The following is a 26,771-nucleotide window of genomic DNA, read 5'->3' as shown; positions in this document are numbered from 1 at the left end:
AGAAAATATAAATATTGGTATCGAGAATAGCTGAAACATTTTAATTGAAAAAGATACATGTAATTTGACTCAACCTGAATCTAATTTAGATAAAAGCTATATTGTTTTTGAAGATACATTTAGTTTTAAAATTTTAGTAGAATAATTTATAAAATGTATTTTTTTAACCGTATTAATAAATTTCTAATAATAAATATTTAAATATGCAGGGATGTAATAATTATGATATTTCTTTGTTATTTCAGATTAATAATAAAAATATCCAGATAAATAAGAAATTTAAAAATGCTGAATAAATAAATATATTATAATAACTTCACAACTACACTTACCGGTCTTTCATCTTCATCCATTTTGACTCTCACTTTTGGCTTATTTTAGTGCAAATAATTTTCACGCGAGACTGAGGATCTTGACGCACGAGAGAAGAACGCATCACGATGCCACACTACTGTAATCGCAAAGGCTGATGTAAGAGAACGCAGGCGACCGGTCACATTACACGCTGAAATGAGAATTTATTAGAATTATCTAAAAGCACAATCTTATACAAATGAATAAATATATTAAAACAATAAAATATTCAAACTGGCTCATATATTATACATTAGAAAAATCAACGCTTCTTACAGCTTAAAGCTGGTTTTTCGTGCTTTGTTTATTATGCTTGTATACAATGTTACAGACGTTTCGGCGCATCTTTTGTTCTGGCTACCATCCGATGATGGCCGAAGGAAATATGCCTGAAAAAACGTCTGTAACATTGTATAGCATGATAAAAAGGAAGCACGAAAAACTAACTCTAACAAGCGTTAATTTTTATTTAATATTGAATAAATATATTTAACTTTACAATTCAAGTGCAATTGCACTACCAGCCTCTCATCTTCATCCATATATTGACCCTCGAAGGTGACCTCCTTTGGCTGATTTGTGTAAATAATTTTCACGAGCCTACATACACGGATCCGACGCACAACGAGAGAAGATGGAACGCACTCTCGATGCGACAAAAATCTGGAAACACGACAAGAGACTGCAGGCAACCGCGGTCACATTACACACGCTGGATCCAAGATGTCGGCACTCGAGCCAGCGGGACGACACACGCGCGACGCGATTGATAATAACAAAAGACATACGGCCAATCAGCTCGCTTAGCAGCAGCAGAGCGAAATAGCCGCTGCGCGCATCGATATCGATGTCGTATCGATGTCGATTCGACGTCTTTTCAAAATCATATGCAATATTGCATAAAATTTTATAAACAATGCACCGCTATTGTATGAATTAGGTTTTAATTGTAAAAAAACGTTTTCTTACACAATGTGTCACAATGACACAAAATCACATGACATCTAATTAAGATATTTCTAGACGTTGTTTTAGACTAGATGGCTCCGACATCTAATAGACGTCTTTCCGATCTCGCGTTTCTCCCTGGGTCTGTTATTCGAGTATTTTCCCGAAATCGCGGAAGAACGGAAACGTTAATGGCGTATGAGCCACGTGCGATAAACACGAATAATCGATATCACCCGACACGTAAAATCGAGGGCCCGATACAATTCATCCGAGCGGCAGCGAAATTGTTGGCCTTATAGAAATAATCGTTAGTCTCACCAGAACTAATCCTCTAAGATCATCGAAAAAGGCTCGTGTCGCTCGTCTCGGGATCTACGTCCTTACCGGTTGCTCGCCCGCCGAACAGTAAGAAGCGTGAGATCCGCGGGTGACACATCGGTGATCATTTCCCCCGATTTTCCCCGCCGAATTTAATTGGCGCAGGGCCGTGTCGCACCCTTCGCGGGCGGATCCTTATCACGGCCGTAATTCCGCCGTATAGGCCCCGGAAATTCTCGGCCGCAGAGAGAAATACTCTTGGCAGCAAACGCCCCTTGCCCCGCCTGACTTCCTCGGGGCTCGGGAAATCCTCCGGTGATCTCCACAGTGTGGCTCCCGTGATACTCCCGGCCCCGAGTGCAGGGCCGGTCCGGTTCCGGTCGGGATCCTTGCGACGCCGCTCCGAATTGAGGTCTTCCATGATAGCATTTTCAGACAAAAGAGCAACGGATGCGCATATATGGATCACTGCATGCACCAAATCTAAGAATCAACGTGCGTCGTAGAAATGACGAAACAATTAATGCAGTCAGGATGGCAGTGCTTGATAATCCGCATACAAGCACAAGGGCTATTGCGAGAGAACTGCAAATGAATCACACGACGGTACATTGTATTATAAGGAAAAATTTGAGAATGCAAGCTTACAAACGTCACACTCAATTGTTACATCGTAAAGATTTCCTTCGTAGAGAAGCCTTCTGTAACTGGATATTTGAGCAGGTGAGCAAAGTGCATCGAAATTATGTCAGAATGAAAGAAAAGAATTTAGCTAATGTAATGTAATGTAATAATGATTTATTTGCAGATTGATATAAATAATATCGACGAAATGATACTTTCTTAAGACAAATTTTATGGACGGACGAATGCACCTTCCATAGCGACGGTAAAGTGAATCGTCACAACGAGCATCATTACGCCGTAGAAAATCCACACCGCCGCAAATTGGTGCACGCGCAGAGACGGTTCGCCGTTAATGTATGGATGGGCATCGTTGATGAGTATGTCATCGGCCCACATTTTTGCGAGAAACTGTTAATGCGGAAAGTTATTCAGCATTTTTAGAAGATCATCTACCCGGGTTGCTAGAAGATGTCCCGCTAGATATCCATCGACGTATAATATTTCAACAGGATGGTCACGCGGCTCATACATCATATTTGGCGCGAACTCATTTGAATCGCACTTTCCCCAATCGATGGATAGGCATTCGAAGTCCTTTGTTTGAAATTACAATTAGTTATCAAGGGCTTATAGAGCGAGAAAATAAGTATATTATAAAAGTTTAGTTATGTCATAATCAAAATAAGTACATCAAAATAAGTTTATGTCGACGGTGACATTACAATAATACAGAAAAGATCAAAATATAGGTACGTTAAAGGCGAACGTTTCGATCGATTTTTCGATCATCTTCAGCGCAAATATAATAATACATGAGCAGCCAGTAAAATAAAACGGAAAAAGAGTTAAAAATATGACCAAATAAAACGCATTGAATATGGTTGTCTAATGACGGCGCAATAAAATAATCGTCAATAAATAAAAACTAAACAAAAATTAAACAAAAATACAAGTTAAAAAATTATGGTCAAAAGCGCGCATTAATAAAAACAAACCGGAAAAACTTTGTTAAAATTGATCGCAGAGACACACTGAAACCATGTGGACCCCCTGCTAGTTTATTGGCCAGTGGGTGTGCTTCCATGATAGTATGTGATCTCGTGCTAATAAATATAAAGATGGTAAAATCAAGAACCCGCTCTACACAATCTCAAACTAAAAAACAGAAAGTAACTTACTCAATTACAGCAATTTTTCTTTAGAAATAAGTGTGGAAATATCTCGGATGATACAATACACATATAAAATACATATGCGGCAGTGAGAGCTGAAGTACAGCGTTTATATACAAGAGTAACAATGTCGTCAGAGCTTATGTAGATTGTTTATCAGACTGTTGTACGAGTCAGGTAAACATTCGGTGTCAGTTTGAAAATTTAGACCGTTATTCTGTCTTTTAATAAAAATTGCTTCAGACAAAATTCTCTTATAAAGGTTGGGCTCATTATCCAGCACTGTTATATCGTCCCATTTAAAATCATGATTATGTGACAATCTGTGGTCTGTAATAACAGACCTTGAGCTAGTATTGCGTCCGATATGTAGGCGATGTTCGGATATTCTGGTGCTAAGCTTTCTGCTAGTTTGGCCGACATAAGAAGCATCGCAGTCTGCACAATCAATCTTATAAACAACGTTAGTCTTATGAAGTCTAGGAACCATATCTTTATGTACTTTAATAATAGAATTAAGCTTATTCATACTGTGGTAGGCTAGCTTTAGGTCAGAGTTTCGAGTTATTTTGTTAAAATTCTCAGACAGCCCTGGCAAGTACGGTATGGTAAGATAGGAGCTAGAATCTTGTGGCGAATTCTGTGGAGTTTTTTTTATCAGAAACATTAATTAAAAAGTCCAATCTATGTGTAATCGTTCGAAAAATCAGTGATAAAGGGTAATTATTATTTAATAATATGTTAATAATTATTTTGAAGTTAGCTGCATGGAAACGAGGATGAGATAATCTAAAAGCTCTGTCAGTCAGGCCGATGATAGTGCCTTTTTTCTGACAGAGGGGATGTTGTGAATAATAATTAAGGTATCTACCAGAAAACGTAGGTTTATGGTACCAATTATAGATTAAGGTGTTGTTATTAATAATAATACTGATATCTAAGAAATTAAGAGATCTGTTGTTTTCAATTTCAAGAGTGAATTGCAATCGAGTGTGGAAAGAATTAAAGATGTTGAATGTTTCCGTGATTGAGTCAGTAGGAACGGCCATTAATATGTCATCTACATATCTTACATAAATAGAAGGAACATAAGATAGTGATGCTAACGCCTTGTTCTCCAAATCTTGCATAACTAGATCTGAGATTATGGGGGATAAGGGAGATCCCATGGGGGTCCCAAACGTTTAGCGATAAGCTTTGCCATTAAACGTGAAAAAAGAGGAACTCAATATCAATTTAACACCATTGAGAAAATCAGATTTTGGTATGTCGCATTTTTCACTCAAAAATTGCCATCTGTTCGAGATACTTTCCATGGCGAGGTCTGTGGGTATATTAGTAAATAAAGACACAACATCCAAAGAAATTAGACTGCAACTATCCTTTATATTGATATGTGATAATTTATCCACTAGCTCGAAGCTATTGTTTATGTGGCTGTGAGCTGTCGGGAAATTATTAAACATAAGTTTATGCAAATATAAAGATAACTTGTAAAGCGGACTATCAATTCTTCCTTTGTTTGAATGGCCTCCGCGTTCTCCGGATATGACTCCGATGGATTACACAGGCCCACAAAAAAAAGTGAAGTTTAATGTCCATAAAAGAAACCATTGTATTCCTAAGTAATTTTTCCCGCTGAATCCGAATCTGAAATCGGTTTGACCGTATCACGTCAAGTTTAAGGTCATTTCAAGGTCAAATTGCGAAAAAATCACATGTGTAAAAGAACAATGTGTATGTCTATATTTTTGGGGTCGCTGAATTCGAATCCGTAGTCCGTTTGGTCCGACAAGGTTCAGATCAAGGTCAGTTCAAGGTCAAATGTGTTAATTTTGCTTAAAATGAATTTTTGACTGCAGATTCTGAAAGAACGGAAAATTTTACGTTCACATATGTATTTTAATTTTTTTTTTTTGTATCATAACATATCAAGACAAACAGACACAACACTTATGATCTTTTGCTTTTTCTCACTCTTTTGTCTTCAAATGATCTGTGTAGTGGATTTCGCTTTCTCTTCTTTCCATCCACAGTACTTTCTCTTTTCAACATCCAACAGAAATCTGCCATCATATTTATATCCCATCGACCTTGGTATCGTCGTTCCATTTCTTTGATATCTTGATGAAACCGTTCCCCTTGTTCTTCACTATAATCTCCAAGATTCAATGGAAAGTAATCTAAGTGCGAATGAAGAAAGTGTAGCTTGTAATTCATCAGGCAACCCAATTGTCTGTAATTATGAAGTAAATCATCAACTAAGTTCTTGTAGTTCTCGCTCCTGTGATTACCTAAAAAGTTTTCCACTACATTTACGAAGCTAATCCATGCTGCTTTTTCTTCATTGTTCATCGTACCAACAAATGCTTCATCTTTCAACAATGTACGGATTTGTGGTCCGTTAAATATACCTTCTTTCAATTTAGTGACCGATATTCGCGGAAATTTCATTTCCAAGTACTTGAAACATTCATCTTCTTTATTCAACGCTTTCACAAATTGTTTCATTAAACCAAGTTTAATATGGAGAGGAGGAAGCAAAACCTTCGATGGCTCTACTAATGGTTTGTTAATGATGTTTTTCTTACCAGGTTCAAATATTTGTCTGGCAGGCCAGTCAGTTTTCACATAATGGCTCTCACGGTCTCTGCTATCCCATAAGCATAGAAAACATGGAAACTTTGTGAAGCCTGATTGTTGATCTAAAATCATAGAGAGGATTTTAAGATCTCCACAAATTAGCCAATTGTGTTTACCGTACTCTATCTTATTCAGTACCATTTCAATATTCTTGTACTCTTCTTTCAGGGTTACAGAATGTGCTATGGGTATTGGCGAATATATATTGGTGTTATGTAATAATACGGCCTTCAAACTTCGCTCAGAAGAATCTATAAATAGTCTCCATTCATCAGCTTTATATGCATCCTTCTTAATTTCGTCCATCAAACCTTTAACATCATGACAATATACGAGATCAGTGTCTGAAGAAAAATATGTCCTAAAGGATTCGTCTCTACTACGGTAGTAAGAAGTTTTTGTTCCTTTCGCTAGTAAATTTTTTTCTTTTAATTTCGAAGCGAGTAGCTCAGCTCCTTCTTTTGATAACCCAAACTCTCTCACTAGATCATTCAGTTCTTTCTGATCGAATTCTCCTTTCTCCTTAGTTTGTTGCTTTGTTGGTACATATTCATCATCGCTTTCGTCCGTTTCTTCTAATTCTAATTCGCTAAGTAATGAAGAAATGTCACTTTCTTGATCTTCCTCTCTTTCATTTGTTGGAACCATAAACGGCTTTTTCACGCTAGAGACCTTTGCATACTCAATCTTATGAATATTTGATGAGTTAAAACCATGAGTTTTTGTCATACAAAAATAACAATCCTCTATACTTCGTGGTTCACTCCAAACCATAGGCCTTACAAATTTTAATGGAGTTTTATTCTTCTTGTATCGATCGAACATAAGCCTACAACCATTGCATATTAAATGTGGTAGCCAATATTGCTTATCGTCAATAACTGTGGAACCAAAACATTCTTCATACACTAATTTTAAATCATCAGTGAATTTTCGAAGATTCGTCTTTTTCATATTGTATTCCCCGCAAATGTAACAGAAGGAACTCGATTTACCATTACAATTATGTGGACTGAGTGTTGACTCCTCTATACAAGGAATCTGTTTGGGTTTTAGATTTTGATGAGCTATGGATTTTTTAAGAAACCCGCACGTTAGGGTTCCTGTTCCGATCGCAGGTGAGTCCGCCGTCCTAGGGGTGATAACCCTCATACCTCCCTAGGTCTAAGTATGAGGGCTTTCTGACTTTGACGAGGACAAAGTCAACTCGTCGACGGACACACTACGGCATCATTCTCACACCCTAACGCCCCCCTGCAGGGCAGCGCGCCTTCGCTGGCTTCGTTACTTCAGAGAATTGAAAAATGGATCATTCTACACATCCTCAATTGAGGCAGTTGTCACCATGTCCAGCATTCTCTGAGATAGCAGGTATTGTACGGGAACACGGATGCGCACTCACATGCACATATTTAAAAAAAGATGTACGCAAACGTACACAGACATATACAAAAATGCGTGTATGCTTGAAAGAGCCAACGCAAGGCTGTACATATATTTCCATTAAGAAATCTCAATAATTCACTCACAGCACAGTGAGGACGATTGCGAGCCCGCTTGCTCGCCCAAACTCATCGCCGATACTCGGGTTCTGAATCCCTGCATCGTAACCGATTTCTGTGTGCCTACCATGACGGCAAAGTAAAGTCTTCATATCTGCCAAATTTATCTCTGAGGTACGCCGATTTACTTGCAGTTTTTATGATTTTAGTGGTAGCCATCTGGTGGTCGACTACCAAACTTACACTTGGAACACTTCCCGAGTAGTAACTTAACTTATTTCCTATGATGAAAAGAGAAAGTACTGTGGATGGAAAGAAGAGAAAGCGAAATCCACTACACAGATCATTTGAAGACAAAAGAGTGAGAAAAAGCAAAAGATCATAAGTGTTGTGGCTGTTTGTCTTGATATGTTATGATACAAAAAAAAAAATTAAAATACATATGTGAACGTAAAATTTTCCGTTCTTTCAGAATCTGCAGTCAAAAATTCATTTTAAGCAAAATTAACACATTTGACCTTGAACTGACCTTGATCTGAACCTTGTCGGACCAAACGGACTACGGATTCGAATTCAGCGACCCCAAAAATATAGACATACACATTGTTCTTTTACGCATGTGATTTTTTCGCAATTTGACCTTGAAATGACCTTAAACTTGACGTGATACGGTCAAACCGATTTCAGATTCGGATTCAGCGGGAAAAATTACTTAGGAATACAATGGTTTCTTTTATGGACATTAAACTTCACTTTTTTTTGTGGGCCTGTGTTATTTTTTGTGGGGTTACTTCAAACATCAAATATATTTAACATTACCGCGTATTAGAGAAGAACTTATCGATCGTATCCGACAAACAAGCGCTACGATAACCTGCAATGTTATCAAAAATACGCGAAAATGTTATGCGCCGAGTGGCTATTTGTCTGGAGAATAACGGTGGTTATTTTGAACATTTGTTATAAATAAATGTATTTATAACAACGCCAAACGTGTTGTCCTTATTTATATCTGCTTTTCCCTCGCACTTTTATCAATCTTGAAATACAGTTTACAAATTACAATGATGAGCAATTTAATAAATAGTATTGAATCTTGTAATCTAATTTTTCAACGAAAATGAATCTAAGCCGACATATGAACGTGGAATGTCTCAAAAACTCCGCATTTTTCTTATCTTCCTCTCTACGTCTTCCGTCATTTTTTCCATCGAATAAGTTCTTCATATTGTCCTCATTACAAACATTTCCTTGATCTAAAATCAAAGATTTAGTTTAACGCCTCAACGCGCTTTTTGACATGTGCAGTCGTGTTACGCAACGCGTTATAACAAACATAGTAATACTTATTATGTTACTTATTTTAGTATTATTTATTATACTAATACTAATACTAATACTATTATTTATTATACTATACTAATTATACTATATTATTTATTATACTAATATTATACTAATACTTATTATGTTACTTATTTTATTATTATTTATAATAATATTAATATTTATATTTATAATAATATTAATATTTATATTTATATTAATACTTATATTTATATTAATATTAATATTATTTATATTATTATTTATATTTATATTTATTTATATTATTTGTATGTGACATTATTTCCTTCAAACTGTGAAAAAGATTCTAACACTTTTAGGTTCCCGCTATTCCTTCAGCTCACCATTACTACATTAAAAAAGGATTTAGCATAGACGCGTTAAGAGTTCACAGAATATGAAATAAACAACTTACGACTCGTAGGCTTTGCGCCATATACAATACGCCCGCTTGTTCTGTTTAATCTGCGCACGAAATCATCGATAATATCGGCACGCGTATTTCTCGACCGATCGGACTCCGACGGGATAGGCAATCGGTCATACTGCCGTGTATTCAAGTGCAACACCCTGTACGAATAGCTGAGATCTAATCATTATCAAATATTAAAAGATCAACAATGCAATCGTGCTGTATTGGAATGTGCTACACAGAGTCAGCATGAAAATCTAGAGTGGCACAACATACAGTGAAATCTTCTCATTGCTTCAAATTTTAGAAAAGTTTACAGCACGAGGGAAACAACTTCGTGCCAAAATTGTAAAAGCAATTCTTTAATCCTTCTCGACTAACGAATGCGGCTGTTGAGGATAAAGAAAAAGAGATGGTGGCACGAAGGCAATTGCAGGTAGAGTTGGGAATAGAAATCAATGATTGTGGAATATTTATTGATGAAGAAATTCCATATCTTGCTCAACGCCTGACGGCATTATCGGAAACGATACTGTCGTTGAGATTAAATGTTCTTATGCAGCACGGCAAGTGTCTCTTACCGATGCAATGCTCAATAGGATTGCAGATGTTCATCGAATTTTCGATAAAACGGATGACACTCGTATGAATCAAAGACACATGTACTATTTCCAAATACAGGGGCAGCTCCACATAACGCAAAGAAAATATTGCATTTTCGCTGTATGGACATCCTTTGAAGTACACGTTTGTCGAGCGTGATGACAGATTTTGGGAATCAAAAATGTTATCACTGCTTAAACGATTTTACGAGGACTGCCTGGTTCCTGAAATAATTGATAGTAGAGCGGAAAGAAATATGCCAATTCGGGAACCGCAGTATGTCATCAAAGCACAGAAGCGGCTCAGAAAAAAAAGAGTGTCATTGACCTATTAAAAATATGTAATTATGCTAAATGTTTATACATACTGTAGGGAACCGCAGGGAATGATAGATTCTTTACTCAGTAATCACACGGTAATAACGATACAAGTAACATTTATTCTTTCTTCATACATCAATGTAAATATGATCGGCGATAGTGTTTGTACAGGGAATTACGTCTACGGTGTCGGTGTCGTTCCGGGGATGCGGTCTGTGTCCCAGCGTTCCGGACCCGGTGGCAGACGGACTCCTCTCGGACGACGTCTGTTTGTGTCGACACGTCCTTCGTGTCTTTAGGAGTCTGCGTGGCCGTTGGAGACTGGAGAACCTCCTGTCTCCTTGACAACCGTGGGTCCCGTAGGGCTGGTGGTTTCGGCGAAATCCTCGGTGGCGTGTACCAGGGTATTGCAGGGGCTGGTACAGACCCTGGTGAGACCGGAGGCGGAAGCTGAGTGGTCGGCCTCGAGACCGGAGGCGAGAGCTGAGTGGTCGGCCTCGGCTTGAGGACGGCCTTAGGTCTTTCACCGATCCTCTTCGTGCCTCGGGGGTGGAAGGCTGTGATGCGGTTTGCCTGTTTTCGCCCTCTTGGTCGCTTTAACTTGACCAGAGACGGATCGTAAACAACCTTCCTTCTTTCTTCCTTCAGGGAAGCCGGAATGCGCACCCCGAGGATGACCTTTCGGGGCCTAAATTCCAGGGAGGCCTCTCCCGAGTGTGGGCTCCTGGTAACCAAGGCGCCTTGGGGCAGCGGGAGTGCCGCGGCGGGAGTGGTCCTGGCGTCTCCCTGTTGCTCCTTCGGCCAGAGAGCATCCTGGCGCTGGACGTGTCCTGTCCTCTTCCGGACGGTGATGATCTCCTCCTGGAGAGGAGGCGCGTTCTCCTTCGCCGCCGTGTTGCTGTCCCGGTCGCTACTTCTTCTTGAATCGCTGGTCGCTTGCTTTTGCTGGAATCTCTTCTGTCTTCTCGATGCGCGTTCAAAGCGTAATCGTATGAGAGGGGTCTTGACTCTGCGGGGGTCCTCCTTATATCCGTCGCTTGCTGTTTCCGAATTACGGGAAAAGCACAGTTGGCGTGCGCTGCCTGGCGGAGGTGCCCGGTACTAGGCGCGCAGCTTATACATAGCCGCCGCGTGCCTGTGCGCTTGCGAGAAAGCCGGGCTGCCGCGTGCCCGCGCGCTTGCGAGAAAGCTGGGCCGCCGCGTGCGCTCGCGAGAAAGCCGCGCGCCGAGTCAGTGCGCTCCCATCTATATAATTGTGATATCGATTTAACTTTTCTAAAGTTATGTTGCACTTTATTCAGAGATTTTCGTTTTTTACCACTTCTCCAGAACTCGACAGCTCTACTCTTATAATGTAAATCCACATTGCCGCTTTCACCTGGTACGCACATATCGTCAAATAATTCAAATTCTTCGTTTTGTATATTATCCTCTTCTACAAATTGAGTTTCTTGTGGCCGCATGTTATCTTCAAATTCCAATGTTGTCACATATTCGGTTGTCAAAGAAAAATCTTCCATACTATCAATAATTATCTGTTTTATACTGTTGCTTAATTCAACTTCTCTGTTATTAATAGCAGTTGGCAGTATGTTAGATATATGAAAAGTTGCTATTAGCATATTGATTATATTTGCTGGATTAATTTCCACCATTTTATCGACAATTTTTCGAGATGTAGATTTTAATAGCGCAAATTTATCTCAACTCCAAAATAAATCTACTAGCCACATCAATTAATCGAAAATAAACAAGCCAAATTTATAGTCTCGTAAAGATTCTCTGAAGATCTCCTAAAACGGAACCTGACATATAAATAAAGTTATTTAAAAATTCGGATAAAGTATAACAGTTTCTTATTCCAAAAAGAATGAAATGATGGGATGAAAAAAATTATATGAAAATAAGAAAATTTATATACGTAATATAAAAGAAACGAAACTTACGAAACTAACGGCTTGTAGAATTATTAAATTGACAATACTTCCAATAGCTCTTCACTGATTAATATTAAAATTAAGGCTAGACAGTATTTATAGAGAAATTTTAGAGGAAAATATAGAGGAAAATATAAAATAAAATTAATAAAAATATTAATCTTAATAAAATATTAAAGAAATTTATAAAAATATTAAAGATTAAACAACTTCGTAAGCAATACTGCAGTTACCAAATCAATTATCAACATACACTATATTTATTATCACTTTGAACTTCCTTCTAGATGATCCTTGATGATACACTGTTTCATAATGCATTTACATGTCGAAAATGCATTATGAAACAGTGTATTATAAAAAACATATGTATGATTGAATTCAGAAAAATACTCTCTTTTTTCCATTATTACAAAAATACAAAAAATATTTTCAAACAACAAAAAAAAAATTTTTTTTTCAATAAACAAAACTTTTTTTTTATTTCTGTTTATGCCATTTTGTAACAATTAACTTGCCGTTAAACTTTTATTTCAAACAATTTTTTGTATCTCTTGTATTTTAAGAGGTATACGCAAAAAAGTGTAAGCGCCCTTTTACCCTTGAGGTCGAGAATTATACCTTTAAAGTGAAAACGGGCACGAACTTTTTATATCGTTATTCATGTATTAAGTACCTCTACATATTCCCAGAGTTTGATCCAAATCGAAGAGTTCGGGTTCGCGATGTTCTCTTGTCAGTGGACAACCCTGCCGCACACCCGAGCGAATAGCGACAGGAGTGGTGTAGCCCTCAGCGGTTCGGACCCGCGTGGAGCACCCGTCATACATGGAGTTCCACACATTGACGAGGCACGCCGGAACGAACGAGAGCGCGGCGGATCGCCGCGTGCGGGATCGACCCAAACGCATTGGATAGATCCAGCCACGCGACGACCGCCTGTCGAGTCCGCCGGGCATTAGTCAGGATTTCCTGCAAAACGAAGTTGTATTCGAAACACCCTTCGTCCCGCAGGAATCCCTTCCGAGCCGGACAGAGTTGTTGTTGGTGACTGCTCATTCGGTTATACGATCGGCAATGAGCGCGACAAAAAGCTTGGGGGCGGTGTTTCCTAGCGCGAGAAGGCGTCAGTTTTCCAAAGAATCGCAGTCCCCTTTCTTATACACCAATACGGTGTTGGAAGTCTCCAGGACGCGGGGCTGCCTCGAGCCGATAGCATGCATTAAACAGCGCAGCGAGGAGCCACGCCCCAAGATCCGCTCCACGGAGGTCACGGTAAGTGGCCATTGGCCGACGTTCGGTTTCCAAGGTCGTCGCCAGAGATCATAATGGCGTTTCTGTCGCTGGAAAGCTTGTGCCAGATGGATCTTCACCAATTCGTACGCCTCGGTTAGCTTGTTCCGGACGATGTCAGGAGCGTCTTGTACTGCAGCTTGCTGGTCGGTGTCCTCCGGTGCTTGTAATTCGCGCCCGTAATTTAGGAAGACCGGCGTATACCCTGTCGCGTCGTGGAGGGCCGAGTTAAACGCGAATTGCAAGGCCGGTATATGTTCGTCCTAGGCTCGATGATCTTTCTCTATATACTGCGTGATCATCGTTTTTACAGTGCGGTTCGTCCTCTCGATCGGGTTGCAATGGGGCGAGTAAGCCGGTATGGTGATGTGCCGGATATTCCAAGCTCGTAGGCACTCCTCGAACTGAGTGGATCTTAGTTGCGTCCCGTTGTCAGATAGCACATTCGGGTCGGCCGTGTCGTAAAAGAATGCGCTCGGTCAGCGCCTTGGTGACGGCGGCGGCGGTAGCTCGGCGCAACGGCACGAGTTCTATCCATTTGTAAATCGGTCCTGGAGGACGAAGAGCCACGTATGTCCCTGATGTGAGCGTGGCAATGGCCCGAGCGTGGCAATGGCACCTGTTCCCAGGGTCGGTCGACATACGTGGAGTACAGTGCTCCGGCCAGTCGTTGCTGGGCGACCTTGTGTGCTTGGCAATTTTGGCAGGCTCGTACGTAGCTGGCTATTTCGCGCAACATCCCCGGCCAGTAATATTTTTTGGCAATCCGGGCGATGGTCTTCGCGATGCCCATGTGCCCGGCGGTGGGGACATCGTGGTACTGCCGCAATATCTTTTTCCTTTTCCTCCTTAGATATGCAACGTTTCCATTGTTCGTCAGGGTGGTTTTCCTTGAAATCCAGGCTATGGTAGATGGTATAGCTGTCCTGGATGCGGTAATCTGGGTATGCGGCGGGATCATTCTGGACCACTTCCCGCCTGCGGCGGTATCGTACATACAGGACACCAGGAGCATTCCTGGCGTCTGGCGGCGCAGGTGGCCGGATGACGCGACAGTGCGTCTGCGACTCGGTTTAAAACTCCGCGGCGGTATCGTACATCGAAATCGTACTGTTGGAGCTCGAACACCCAGCGTCCGAGGCGTCCGGTCGGCGATTCTATTTTTTGCAGCCATCGTAGGGCTTGATGGTCGGTTACCCATGGTAAAAGAGTAACCCTCGAGGTAACTCTTCATACGCCGGATGCCCGATGGCCAGGCACTCGAGCTCCGTCGCACTGTAGTTAGTTCGGCTGAATTCAAGGTGCGGCTCGCGTAGGCGATCACGCACTCGCCTTCTTCGAAATTCTGCGTCAATATGGCGCCGAGTCCGGTCGTGCATCGGTCTGGAGAGAAAAACGGCGAGTGAAATCGGGGCAGGCCAGAACCGGCGCGGAAATAAGTGCGCGTTTTAAACGGCCGAACGCGTTCTTCCGTGCCCCACTTCCAACGTGCGTGCTTCTTGTTTAAGTGTGTGAGCGGTGCGGCGATCGTGGAGAAATTCGAAATGAACCGTCGGTACCACGAAGCCATCCCTACGAACTGACGAATCTGCTTCACGGTTCCGGCTAGCCGGCCACGGCACGAATTTTTTCGGGGTCGGTGCGGATCTCTTTGCGATCGATAATGTGTCCGAGATAGATTAGACGGTCCACGCAGAAACGGCATTGACGTGTGAGTTGTCTTTCTCCGGGTTCAGGCGGAGGTGCGCGTTACGTAGACGGCGGAAAGTCTCCCTGAGCAGCTCGAGATGTTTTTCGAATGTTCGGCTAATCACGATGATGTCGTCAAGATAGACGAAAACGTGCGGCTCTAATTCGGGCCCGAGAACCGAGTCTAATAAACGTTGAAAAGTGGCGAGCGCGGAGTGTAGCCCGAATGGCATAACTCTAAACTGATAGAGCCCTTTACCCTGTATGGTGAAGGCGGTAATGGGTCGGTTTTCCGGGGCTAGTGGCACCTGCCAATAATCGTTCTTTAAATCCAAGGAGATACCGGGCTCCCCTCAACTTGTCCAGTGTCGCGGTAATTTGCGGCAGCGGGTAAGCATCCTTATGGGTCATCTCATTGACCCGTCGGAAATCGATGCAAAACGCTGCCGGCCGTCTTTCTTTTTTACGACGACGATGGGCGAGCTCCATGGGCTGTGCGAGGGTTCGATAACTCCTCGGGCCAACATCTCGTCCACCTCGTTGTCGATGACCGCTTGCATCGCCGGATTGCATGGACGATACCGCTGCTTAATGGGAGTATCGTCTCTCAACCGGATATAATGCCGCGCCCGATCCGTGGGCCCTTTTACTTCCTCGAACTTCCCGAGCTCGCTGCGCAGAAATTCCTGCAGGCGCTCATTTTCGGCGGGGGTTTTTCCGGCCAGGCCCCCGGTGGTACAGCATCGCCTTCGCACTCGGAGCACATGCCGAAGGGGGGCCGGCGTGCCCAGACTTGGCCTGGAGGTCTACTCCGATGAAAACTTTGCCGGAGAGACGCGGCATTATCGCGAACGTGTGAGTTATCTTTCGCCCCGACACCTCGACTGACAAGGGGATTGCCCCTGCGGTGGCGGCTTCCTAGTCGTCTGCCAGCTGGACCCTCTTCGGTGGTGATCTCGAAACCCCGCCGTCCGAGGATCTCGGCGATCTCGGTGTTGATGAGCGATGTTTCGGAATCGATCAGGGCATCGCACGTCAGATTTCCGATAGTGATCATATATATGCGGTCGCGGTCTGAACGTTATGCGGGGTTGGGAGTGGCGTCGACGTGTGTTCCTCCCGCCCCGCTGCCTTTTTCCGCCGGCGCGTGGCACTGCGAGGTGAGCACCGTCCCGTCCGCACTGGGAACAGAACTTCTTTGCTGGGCACTTGCACTGGCGACGGGTATGCCCGCGTTGCTTGCACCGCCAGCAGCACTCGGTTTTGTTATACGCGGCGGCCACAGCGGGTTTTACTTCGGCCTTTTCCCTTTTTACGGCCTCCTGCCGTTCCTTTACTAAATTCTCGTGCTCGCAGGCTCGTGCCTGTAACTCGGCAATGCTACCGAAATCCGCGCTGCGGATGTAAAATTTATATTCTGGGTGCATGTGACTGTATAAATATTCGAGCTGCTCCGAAGGGGAAAACCCGCCCAAACGGCACATCAGCGTCATCATCACCATGGAGTACTGCGCGAATGTTTCGTTGGCCTCCTGGTGTCTGTTCTCAATCTCACGGCGTAAGGAGGCGACGTAACGATGCGACAGGAACTGCAACCGGAACGCGGCCTCGAAGTCCTGCCACGCGAGCCAGCTGCCCCGATGGTTGCGGTACCATAAAAGGGCATTCCCCCGTAACAGCTCCGATAAACCGCGCAAAATTTGCTCCGCCGTAATCTGATAATTATCACGGATTTCGGCCAAGCGTTCCAAGAACACAGCGGGATCGCGGCCGTCGAAATGACAACCGCTCTTCCGGAACTGGTTGATCACCCGGCTGTCGTGGCCGGTGCTGCATTGTCGATGGGTGCATCGCGGACGGTGGGTGAAGGGGCCATTATCGTGACCTGAGGGTATACGAAGAATAGTGCCTTATGGTCATATGGATCGGTCGCGAAATCATCCGGATGCGCGTCCGCGTACTCTTGCATGCGTCGGCGAATTTCGTCGAGAGTGCCCGTGTTCTTTATGCCATAACCTACGGCTAGCACGGCCAGTTGCTCCTTCGGGAGCGAATATAATCAAGTCTTCATGATGACGTTACGATAAAACTCGCTTGTTATTTTACGCTCGTTCGATGCTCACGCAAACGGTCCCTGTTCGAGCGCCAATGTAACGGTCCGATTTTTCGGAGTGAATTGCGTATAGCTCGGATTTTGGGTAATTAATCGTGAGCGAGTTAAAGATGAAATAATAATTTATTCAGATAAAATGCGTGTACAAATTATGACTGAGAGTGTATAATTGCGTGTATATCGATGCGGGTGTATAAACGTGAACATATGAAAACGAGTGTATCACGCGCGTGTATAAATGCGGTTGTATAAATGCGCGTGTATAAATGCGGTTGTATAATTGCGCGGGTATAAATATAATTGTATGAATGTGCGTGTATAAAAGTAATCGTATGAATGCGCTGGTATAATTGCGTATGTATGAACGCGTGTGTACGCGATGATTATTATGACGCGCGCGTCTATGCGCTCGGAATCGGTGGAAGACCTCGCGTTTGTTGTGGCGGTGTTTTTGCCGCGTTTTTTATGGAGGATTCACACTGCCTCCGATGTCCGACGCACGACATCTGATATCCAATAAGAGAATGAGATTTCTAGAAACTCTATTTAGTGATATTTTGTCGTACGATACTGTTCGTCGTACGATAAACTTTGTCAAGATTTAACTTTTTCGTACGACAGGCACAAAGAAGCACGTCATACGATTGTCTAGTCACAAAAGAGATGGATAATATATAGCTTAAAAGAAGAGACATTCACTCGACGTAAAACGTTTATTAATACTTATTTTGAAAGAAAGTAATAATATTTATCGCCGTTCGTCATTATCTTGCAGAAAGCGTAATTTTGATTACATAATGGAGGACGATATGGTAATTAATAAAGTTTAATATAAAATAATATATTTAAATCTAGGTTATGTTTATTTTGTCATTTTGCATCTATATTATTTAATGGATTAGTTTACGTAACATTTAATTTGTTTCTTTGTTTTAGTTCAAACTTTGCGTAGATTGTGGTGAATATCCAATTGATGACGATCATGAGTGTGACTTGCCGGATACAAACAATGATAATTCAAATTTGGTATCGTCACCAATTGAAACAACTTTGACCGAAGTCCAAAATGTGGAAGAATTAATTAATGAAGTCTTTAAGCGAACACCATTGTGGGACAGTACTTTACCTTATGAAAAACGAGGTCCATCCAGGACAAAATTGTTATGGTCAGCGATTGATAAAAAACTAAGTAAGTTGTTCAATTTTTAAAGAAGAAAAAGAATATATTTTTATATTTTAAAATTGTTATAAATGTCTTTTTAAGATTTACGTCCAGGTACTGCGAATGTTAAATGGCGTAATTTACGAGATACTTACGTCAGAAAATTAAGTGAACAGAAAAAGTACATTCCAAGTGGAAGCGCTGCTGAAGCTAAGCCTAAAGTATCATGACCATATTTTGAACTGTTAGGATTTTTAAGACCAACAGTAATGCGTAGAAAGTACGTAAATAATATCATAGTCATTATATGATATCATAATCTTTAAGTAAATATGTTTATATTAATTAATTTCTAGGACATTTAGTAACATAAGCCCACCTGCATCTTTCAGTACTAATAGTGATAAACGTTACATAGAGCAACAATTAGAAAAGCTAAATAGTAATACGAGTTTAACAGCTTCCAGAAGCAACAGTAATAAAAGTTGTACATTCTCAGGAAACTGATATATAACATCAAGTCCAAATTTAAGTGATACAGGAGCTTCAGACAGTTCTTTGCAAGGAAACGTTGATTATTGTAACCAACGTAAATTTAGAGCAGATTATTCACCAACACAACAAAATGTAAATTCGATGATAAAGATAGAAGAGACTGAAATATCAAAAAATATACCAAATAGCAGCTGTAAGAATACAGCTATAAAAAATCTTAAAATGTCAGGTATGAGTGTAATCCCTCCTATTTTGTATATATCCCAATGACATATTTATGTGTGCATGTGTTAAAACATCTATAAGCAGGAAAGAAGCGACGTATGAATACTAACAAAGAGAATGATGAGTTATCATTATTTCAACAATCTATAATGTCAGAAATAAAAGCGACAGATAAATCTATAAATGATACATCTGATCCAGTGATGGCTTTTTGTAACTATTTAACAACTCAGCTTCGTACATTATCTCAGGATGACTTTACGAAATGTCAAAGGAAAATATTGTCATTTGTATTTGAAATTCAAGATAATTGAGAAATATCTATAAATTGATTATATAAAATCAAAAACCAAATGTTTAAGTTTATAATGTGCAAAGTTCGCAAAAATATTTATTTTCATAATTTTATAATTACAAGAGTTTTAAGAGTCAAACATACAATTATTTTACGTTGAGTAATAACATAGAATATGTGCATATTATCTATGTTTACAGTTTTTTCTTTTTCATTAACAATTAAGTTTGTTAAAAATAGTTTTTTTTTTTCATAAAAAATGAAGTTTGTTAAAAATAGTTTTTTTTTTAAATAAAGTTAACAATTCATACATAAATTTTATATTATAAATTCTATATAATAGTTTATTATATAAAAAATATTACCTAAAAAAATATAATATTACAATAAATATTTATTACAGAAAAACATTTTTATTTATTTCCTATATATACAATATATATATATTTTTTATACCTTTTTTCTAAAAAAAAATATTTTTAAAATATTAAAATAATTACTTCTGTTGAGATATACATTCTGGGTGTTTTTCTCTTTTTTTTTATATTATTTTACATAATTTATTTTTATTAAATACATAATGTTCTTATAATTTTTTTTTATTATTGTTTTATATTTTTTATTTCTACAGTTAAATTATATCGATACATACTGCAATAATTGTTAGAGTATTGATAGAGTACAATAAAGTTAAACTTATTTACGAGAAAATGTTTCAAAATAAGAAAATGGAAAAAAATAGAAAATATTTGAAAATGTAATAAAAAGGAAAAAAATATAATATTTGAAAATATTTGAATTTTGTCGTATTTTTTTTGTAACTATTGTGATTCTTTAAATATAATATATTGAATTGCTGCATTTAACGCATATCTTGCCAAGGTACAGAGCCTTCTTCTACAAAATATTGAGCGAATGTATCTCTAAACTCTGCTGCTAATCGTGAGTGTATTGCTTCCCACTGAACGAATATTTTCAATGGCAGCTGCATTTTCTTCTGCATTTTCATACATATCATTAATATTTGCATAATGTGATGTTGATAATAAAAAATTATGGAGACAGACGGTTGCTTTAACTATGTTTTCGGTTGTTGTTAACGATGCATTAATCGGTTTTCTGAAAATCCTCCACTTACTAGTCATAATGCCAAACGCATTTTCTACGACACGTCTGGCTCGACTTAATCTATAATTGAATATTTCTCTAGTTTTATTCAATCGATTACCGGGATATGGTCTTAAAGTATACTCATTAAGCTGAAATGCAGCATCAGCTACAAGCATGTAGGGAACAGATATACTGCAATTTGACAATGGACATGGAGGTGGTAATTCCATTTGTTTATTTTCAAATCGCTGTCCCATAATGGAGCCTTTAAAAATTCCACCGTCATTATGTCTCCCTTGGGCGCCAATATCAACCATCAAAAACTCATAAGATGCTGATACTACCGCTATAAGTACAATGCTGTGTTGTCCTTTATAGTTATAGAATGTCGATCCTGCATGTGGTGGTGCCTGTAAAAAATGTTAGGACGAATTCACACTTTTTTTATTCTACAAATAGGTAGTATATATTGATATAGATAAAATTATGCAAAATTAATAATATGTCATACTTGTATTACAACATGTTTCCCATCGATAGCTCCTATACAATGTGGGAAGTTCCATCGTCTAAAAAAACCATCTACTATCTTCTTCCATCCTTGTTGAGAGGATTGAAATAGAACACGATGTTGTAAAACCTCCCAAATAGCTTGACATGTATCTTGAATGATACCAGAAACGGTACTTTTACCTAAACGATATGACATCGCGAGTGATGACATCAAATCACCAGATGCTAAGTATCTGTAAATATATGTATATACTGACATTATATAAAAGTAAACAAATAAATATATATTTCAGGATAAAATAAATAAAATATGTAAGATCAACTTACCGTAATGTTATTAACAGCCGAATAGTAGATGATATTGGTTTTCGAAAATTTGTTTCTTGTTTTCGTATTATTGGTTCAACTAAATTAAGCAATTCATCGAAAGATTCAGGCATCATTCGTGTATAATTATAATACCACTCCAAGTCTTGAAAACGCATTTCTTGCACTATTGTTGAAGCTTCTCTTTTTGTTTCTCGTCCAAGGATACATGTTCTAATCCATATTTTCTTTTTCTTTTTAGAGCACTTATTTTTTAATTGAATAATTTTCAATTGATTTATTTTTAATAACAAATTTAATAGTCTCTTCTTTTTTTTTAAGAGTATTAAATTATTCATTTTATTTTTTGCTAACAATAAAAGCTGCGACACTGCGATCGACAGAGCAAAACTAACCCATCGCGACAATTCACTGCTTTTATCTAGTTATTTACACTAGGTATTTTTTAGTTTACAAGACCACATGGAACTGCTAATCGTGTACAATTTGAACTGCTTTAATACGTACGATCAGTCGGACCGATCAGTCATCGTACCATCGGAGACAGTGTGAATCCTCCATTACGCGGGGAATCCCGTAATCGGCGAAAAAGCGGCCGGGTTGCGCGTATAGATATTCTGGTTCCTCGAAGGGAAATCGTGCTCGATATTTCAGGATCGCGTTTTGATACGGCTGGCCTCGACAATTCTCGAGCGGGGCGACTCTGAACTCCACCTTCCGAGGATTTTTCCAGCCGGGATGCGGAGGAGTGGATGGAGGCAGTACCCCACGCGATAGCGAGAACTCTCGGCTCAGGCTGAGTACTCTCGACCTGGTTGATCGGGGCGGTAGTGCCGGTTTCAGGTTTTCGGAGAATTCTCTTGAGCATACGGCCAAGAGCAGATCAGATGAATGTGCTAATCAGCCGAAATACAGTCTTTTTATACCGGCTAATTACCCGCGCGCGGCAGTGTTACCCCTTCCGAACGGGTTAATGCGGAACGGTATGATTGGGCCCGTTCGGAGGGGTTCGGGTGTGCGCCGAGCGCGGGCTTTCACCGGTCGGTCGTTTGAGCCGCGTCAGTTTCGCTTGGCAATTTTCGGCCGTTTGACAACTCCGAGATCTAACGGCCCCCCGGTCTTTGTTTAAAAGAATAAAAATGTGGGCGCACTGCACCCCTGCCCTTGCCCGGCGGGTGTTCTGCCGGGCGGCAGCTTCCGGCTGATGACATTGCCGGGAATTCGGAACGGTGCATCGGAGTGCACCGTTACATATTAATAACTTTCCGTTATTAATATCACTTTTATTGTTTTACAGGTCACTTCCGGAATTTTTATTATTAATTTTACCGGATATTGGACTGCAGGAAGTTGTGATGGGATCACACACACAACACCGTTAATATATATATATATATATATATATATATATATACATATATACAGGGTGAGTCATTTTAAGTGACGGACTAAAATTTCTCGAAAACTATAGGAGATACAGAAAAATGTTTCAAACAAAAGTTATAGGATCTGGCGGGGCCTATTTACTGATCTTATCAGTTTGACCTTGAGTGGCGTTGCCAAGGTCAGATCAAGGTCAAATTGATTTTTTTAAATTGAACACCCTATTTTTGATTCCAGAATCTGGTAGCTGGTGTCAAGACCTTTTCAAAACACTATAATAAAGTACTTTTTCATTAAGTGCTTTACAAGTTATGCAGCTTGAAAGTGAACGGGTCAACTCTGGGAGCCCCGTTTGATCACGCTAATATTGATCACTCGTTAATTAATTGTTATAATTGGCAATTTTCCTAATTCACCCGAATCCTTGTGTTGGCGCGATTAATTTTTTCCAAGATACACGAAGCTCATTTGAGGCCAGAAAATTACGAGTCGGAGTTTAGAGCTTCTTCGCCTTTCACGATTCGGGATGCTTGATTAGCGTGAGTCCCCTCGCCTCTCACGATTCGGGGTGCTTGATTAGCGTACTATTTTGTCAATGGGCTGAACGGATGATTGCGCATGATGCAGATTTCTTCAAATATGTCCTATTCTCCGATGAATCAACATTTAAAAATACCGGAGAATTGAACACACATAATTGTCATTATTGGTCTGATGTCAATCCTTATTGGCATAGACAAGTAGACAACCAACACCGGTGGAGTATAATCGTTTGGTGTGGAATCATTAACGGTTATCTAATCGGTCCATATTTCTTTCATGAGAATGTGAACAGACATAACTTTCTGGAGTTACTGAGGGACCACTTACCCCTTTTACTCGAAGAAGTCGATTATAATACAAGGCGAAGAATGTGGATTCAATTAGATGGTGCGCCACCACATTTTGCACGAAATGTACGAAATTTTCTCGACCAAAACTTCAACGGCAGGTGGATTGGACGGGGTGGCCCAGTTAAATGGCCTCCCCGGTCACCAGATTTGACTTCACCTGATTTTTACTTGTGGGGATATGTGAAAAATGTCGTATTCGAGCGGGAACCGACGACGAGGGAAGATATGATTGAACGGATTCGAATGACTTGTGGGGCGATACCAAGGACTGTCTTACTTAGAACGGTCGAAGACTTCGCAAAGAGGATTAGGTTATGCATTCGAGCCAATGGAAATAACTTTGAACAGTTTCTGCGATAGATGCTAAAAAAGATGCTAATCGAAGAAGCACCCCAAATCGTGAGAGGCGAGGGGACTCACGCTAATCAAGCACCCCGAATCGTGAGAGGCGAGGGGACTCACGCTAATCAAGCACCCCGAATTGTGAGAGGCGAGGGGACTCACGCTAATCAAGCACCCCGAATCGTGAGAGGCGAGGGGACTCACGCTAATCAAGCACCCCGAATCGTGAGAGGCGAGGGGACTCACGCTAATCAAGCACCCCGAATCGTGAGAGGCGAGGGGACTCACGCTAATCAAGCACCCCGAATCGTGAGAGGCGAGGGGACTCATGCTAATCAAGCACCCCGAATCGTGAGAGGCGAGGGGACTCACGCTAAACAAGCACCCCGAATCGTGAGAGGCGAGGGGACTCACGCTAATCAAGCACCCCGAATCGTGAGAGGCGAGGGGACTCACGCTAATCAAGCACCCCGAATCGTGAGAGGCGAGGGGACTCACGCTAATCAAGCACCTCGAATCGTGAGAAGCGAGGGGATTCACGCTAAACAAGCACCCCGAATCGTGAGAGGCGAGGGGACTCACGCTAATCAAGCATCCCGAATCGTGAAAGGCGAAGAAGCTCTAAACTCCGACTCGTAATTTTCTGGCCTCAAATGAGCTTCGTGTATCTTGGAAAAAATTAATCGCGCCAACACAAGGATTCGGGTGAATTAGGAAAATTGCCAATTATAACAATTAATTAACGAGTGGTCAATATTAGCGTGATCAAACGGGGCTCCCAGAGTTGACCGGTTCACTTTCAAGCTGCATAACTTGTAAAGCACTTAATGAAAAAGTACTTTATTATAGTGTTTTGAAAAGGTCTTGACACCAGCTACCAGATTCTGGAATCAAAAATAGGGTGTTCAATTTAAAAAAATCAATTTGACCTTGATCTGACCTTGGCAACGCCACTCAAGGTCAAACTGATAAGATCAGTAAATAGGCCCCGCCAGATCCTATAACTTTTGTTTGAAACATTTTTCTATATCTCCTATAGTTTTCGAGAAATTTTAGTCCGTCACTTAAAATGACTCACCCTGTATATATATATATATATATATATATATATATATATATATAATATAAATATATTTATTAAGTACAAATTTCTTTGTCCTGAGACGATATTTGGTGCTTTCCATTTAGCGACATAAGTCGACACAAGCGTCATTCTATCTTTTTTCAATGAATAACAATAAACAAAGATAGAATGACACTTGTGTCGACTTGTGTTGCTAAATGGAAAGCACCCATTGTCTCTCACACACTATATCGCCGTGTTCGCGGAACAAATCTCGCATTGGATTTCGAACGTGTTTGCCTAATTATTTAGAGAACCGTTACCGTCGCGGAAAAGCTCTCGACTGAGCTATGCGTCGCCTTATATATGTCTCCCACTCTTAGGTTATCTCCTCCATTGATCCCGTCTAGCCCTCAGACTCAGGAAACTATAGACGGAGCGTAAGCCTGCGGGATAGGTAATAAACGCGGTAAGGGGAAATAACAGGTAACTTCGGTTATTTTCGTACGATTCGGATATGTTCGACATTATGAGAAAGATGTATGTATCTCAACCAGTGGCTTTCTAATTTGATGATACGTATAAAAATTTTTTAAGAAATTAATTATAAAATACATACTTTAATGTACAAAAAAAATACAGGACTTGTTTTTTATTATGTTATAAAGTGAAATAGGAATAATTTGAAAACTTTAAAAGTTTAGAATCAGAACATTATATAATTACACGATATTACAATAAGAAGAGGAAATTGAGAATCTATGATAAATGTTCGCACTAATATTATTAATATTTCTACATTAAAATAGTTTATATTTTATGCTTTTTAGAATAATATTTAGAGAAAGGTATAATATATATAATAAAATAAACTAAAAAATGTTAATTATAGTAACGCAAATGCAATGAAAGGAATTAGGAAAATATATATAGTTTCTTGCAAAAACATGTTTTATTCTCCTTTAAATAATATAAGTTTATTATATTTGTGTCTTTTGCTTAAACGCTTTGTTTTAACATAATGTGACAGTTTTGATACAGGTAATTGTTTTCGCTTTCTTATTTCTCGCTTAATAAGTGCTTTTGTACCTGAATTAAAATCTTGAACCTGAACTAAAATATATTAACTTCTTCTTCTCTTATCAGATTGCTTTTGTACCTGAATTAAAATCTTGAACCTGAACTAAAATATATTAACTTCTTCTTCTCTTATCAGATTCTTCTTTGACAGTTCCTTCAATATGTTCTGTAATGTATGCAGTTTTTTTGTTGTTGTTTTTTCTTTATGAGTTGCTACAGCCAAATTTCTTTTCAAAGTTGCTACTTTACATCTGTGTATTTTTCGTAATCGCTTCTTTATTGGAGAATTCAATATTCTCTCAGGAGAAATACTTGTAGAACGATGCCTTTTTCCAGAATCAATATTACTTGTTTCGGATAGAGAAACCTCTGCTATTTTCATTTGCTCATTATCTACAATTCACAATCAACATTATTATAATTAAGTCATGTATATGTATGTAAATAAATTAATACAAATCAACGGAAAAAGAAGAAGATTGTTAAGAAATAAACTATTTAACTATTTTAACTAAACTATTTAACTAAATTATTTAATTATTTTTTATGTATTTATCAATATAATAAATTTTAATACTTACTAATTCCATCATTTTATATAT

The 26,771-nt window shown here is 39.8% G+C and overlaps 1 protein-coding gene across 1 annotated transcript; it reads right to left on the bottom strand.

Moving 5' to 3' along the window:
• Positions 1-20,381: 20,381 nt before the first annotated feature.
• Positions 20,382-21,521, bottom strand: LOC112638720 (protein ANTAGONIST OF LIKE HETEROCHROMATIN PROTEIN 1-like). Its single transcript, XM_025410887.1, has 4 exons — positions 21,409-21,521; positions 21,080-21,314; positions 20,597-20,978; positions 20,382-20,455 (listed from the first exon to the last, which is right to left on the bottom strand). The coding sequence occupies exons 1-4, from the start codon at positions 21,519-21,521 to the stop codon at positions 20,382-20,384; spliced, it is 804 nt and encodes a 267-aa protein (XP_025266672.1).
• Positions 21,522-26,771: the final 5,250 nt, after the last annotated feature.

Source organism: Camponotus floridanus, unplaced genomic scaffold, assembly GCF_003227725.1.
Source record: "Camponotus floridanus strain SB8 unplaced genomic scaffold, Cflo_v7.5 scaffold355, whole genome shotgun sequence".
In the NCBI taxonomy this organism is placed as follows: domain Eukaryota; kingdom Metazoa; phylum Arthropoda; class Insecta; order Hymenoptera; family Formicidae; genus Camponotus; species Camponotus floridanus.
This window is presented reverse-complemented; position numbering and strand designations above follow the sequence as displayed.

Excerpts from the sequence above, each read along its gene's own strand:
- LOC112638720 (XM_025410887.1), bottom strand. The coding sequence starts at position 21,521 with ATGCCTGAATCTTTCGATGAATTGCTTAATTTAGTTGAACCAATAATA. Across the intron at positions 21,315-21,408 it reads CGGCTGTTAATAACATTACG|ATACTTAGCATCTGGTGATT; the intron begins GTAAGTTGATCT and ends ATATATTTACAG. Across the intron at positions 20,979-21,079 it reads GGAAACATGTTGTAATACAA|GCACCACCACATGCAGGATC; the intron begins GTATGACATATT and ends CATTTTTTACAG.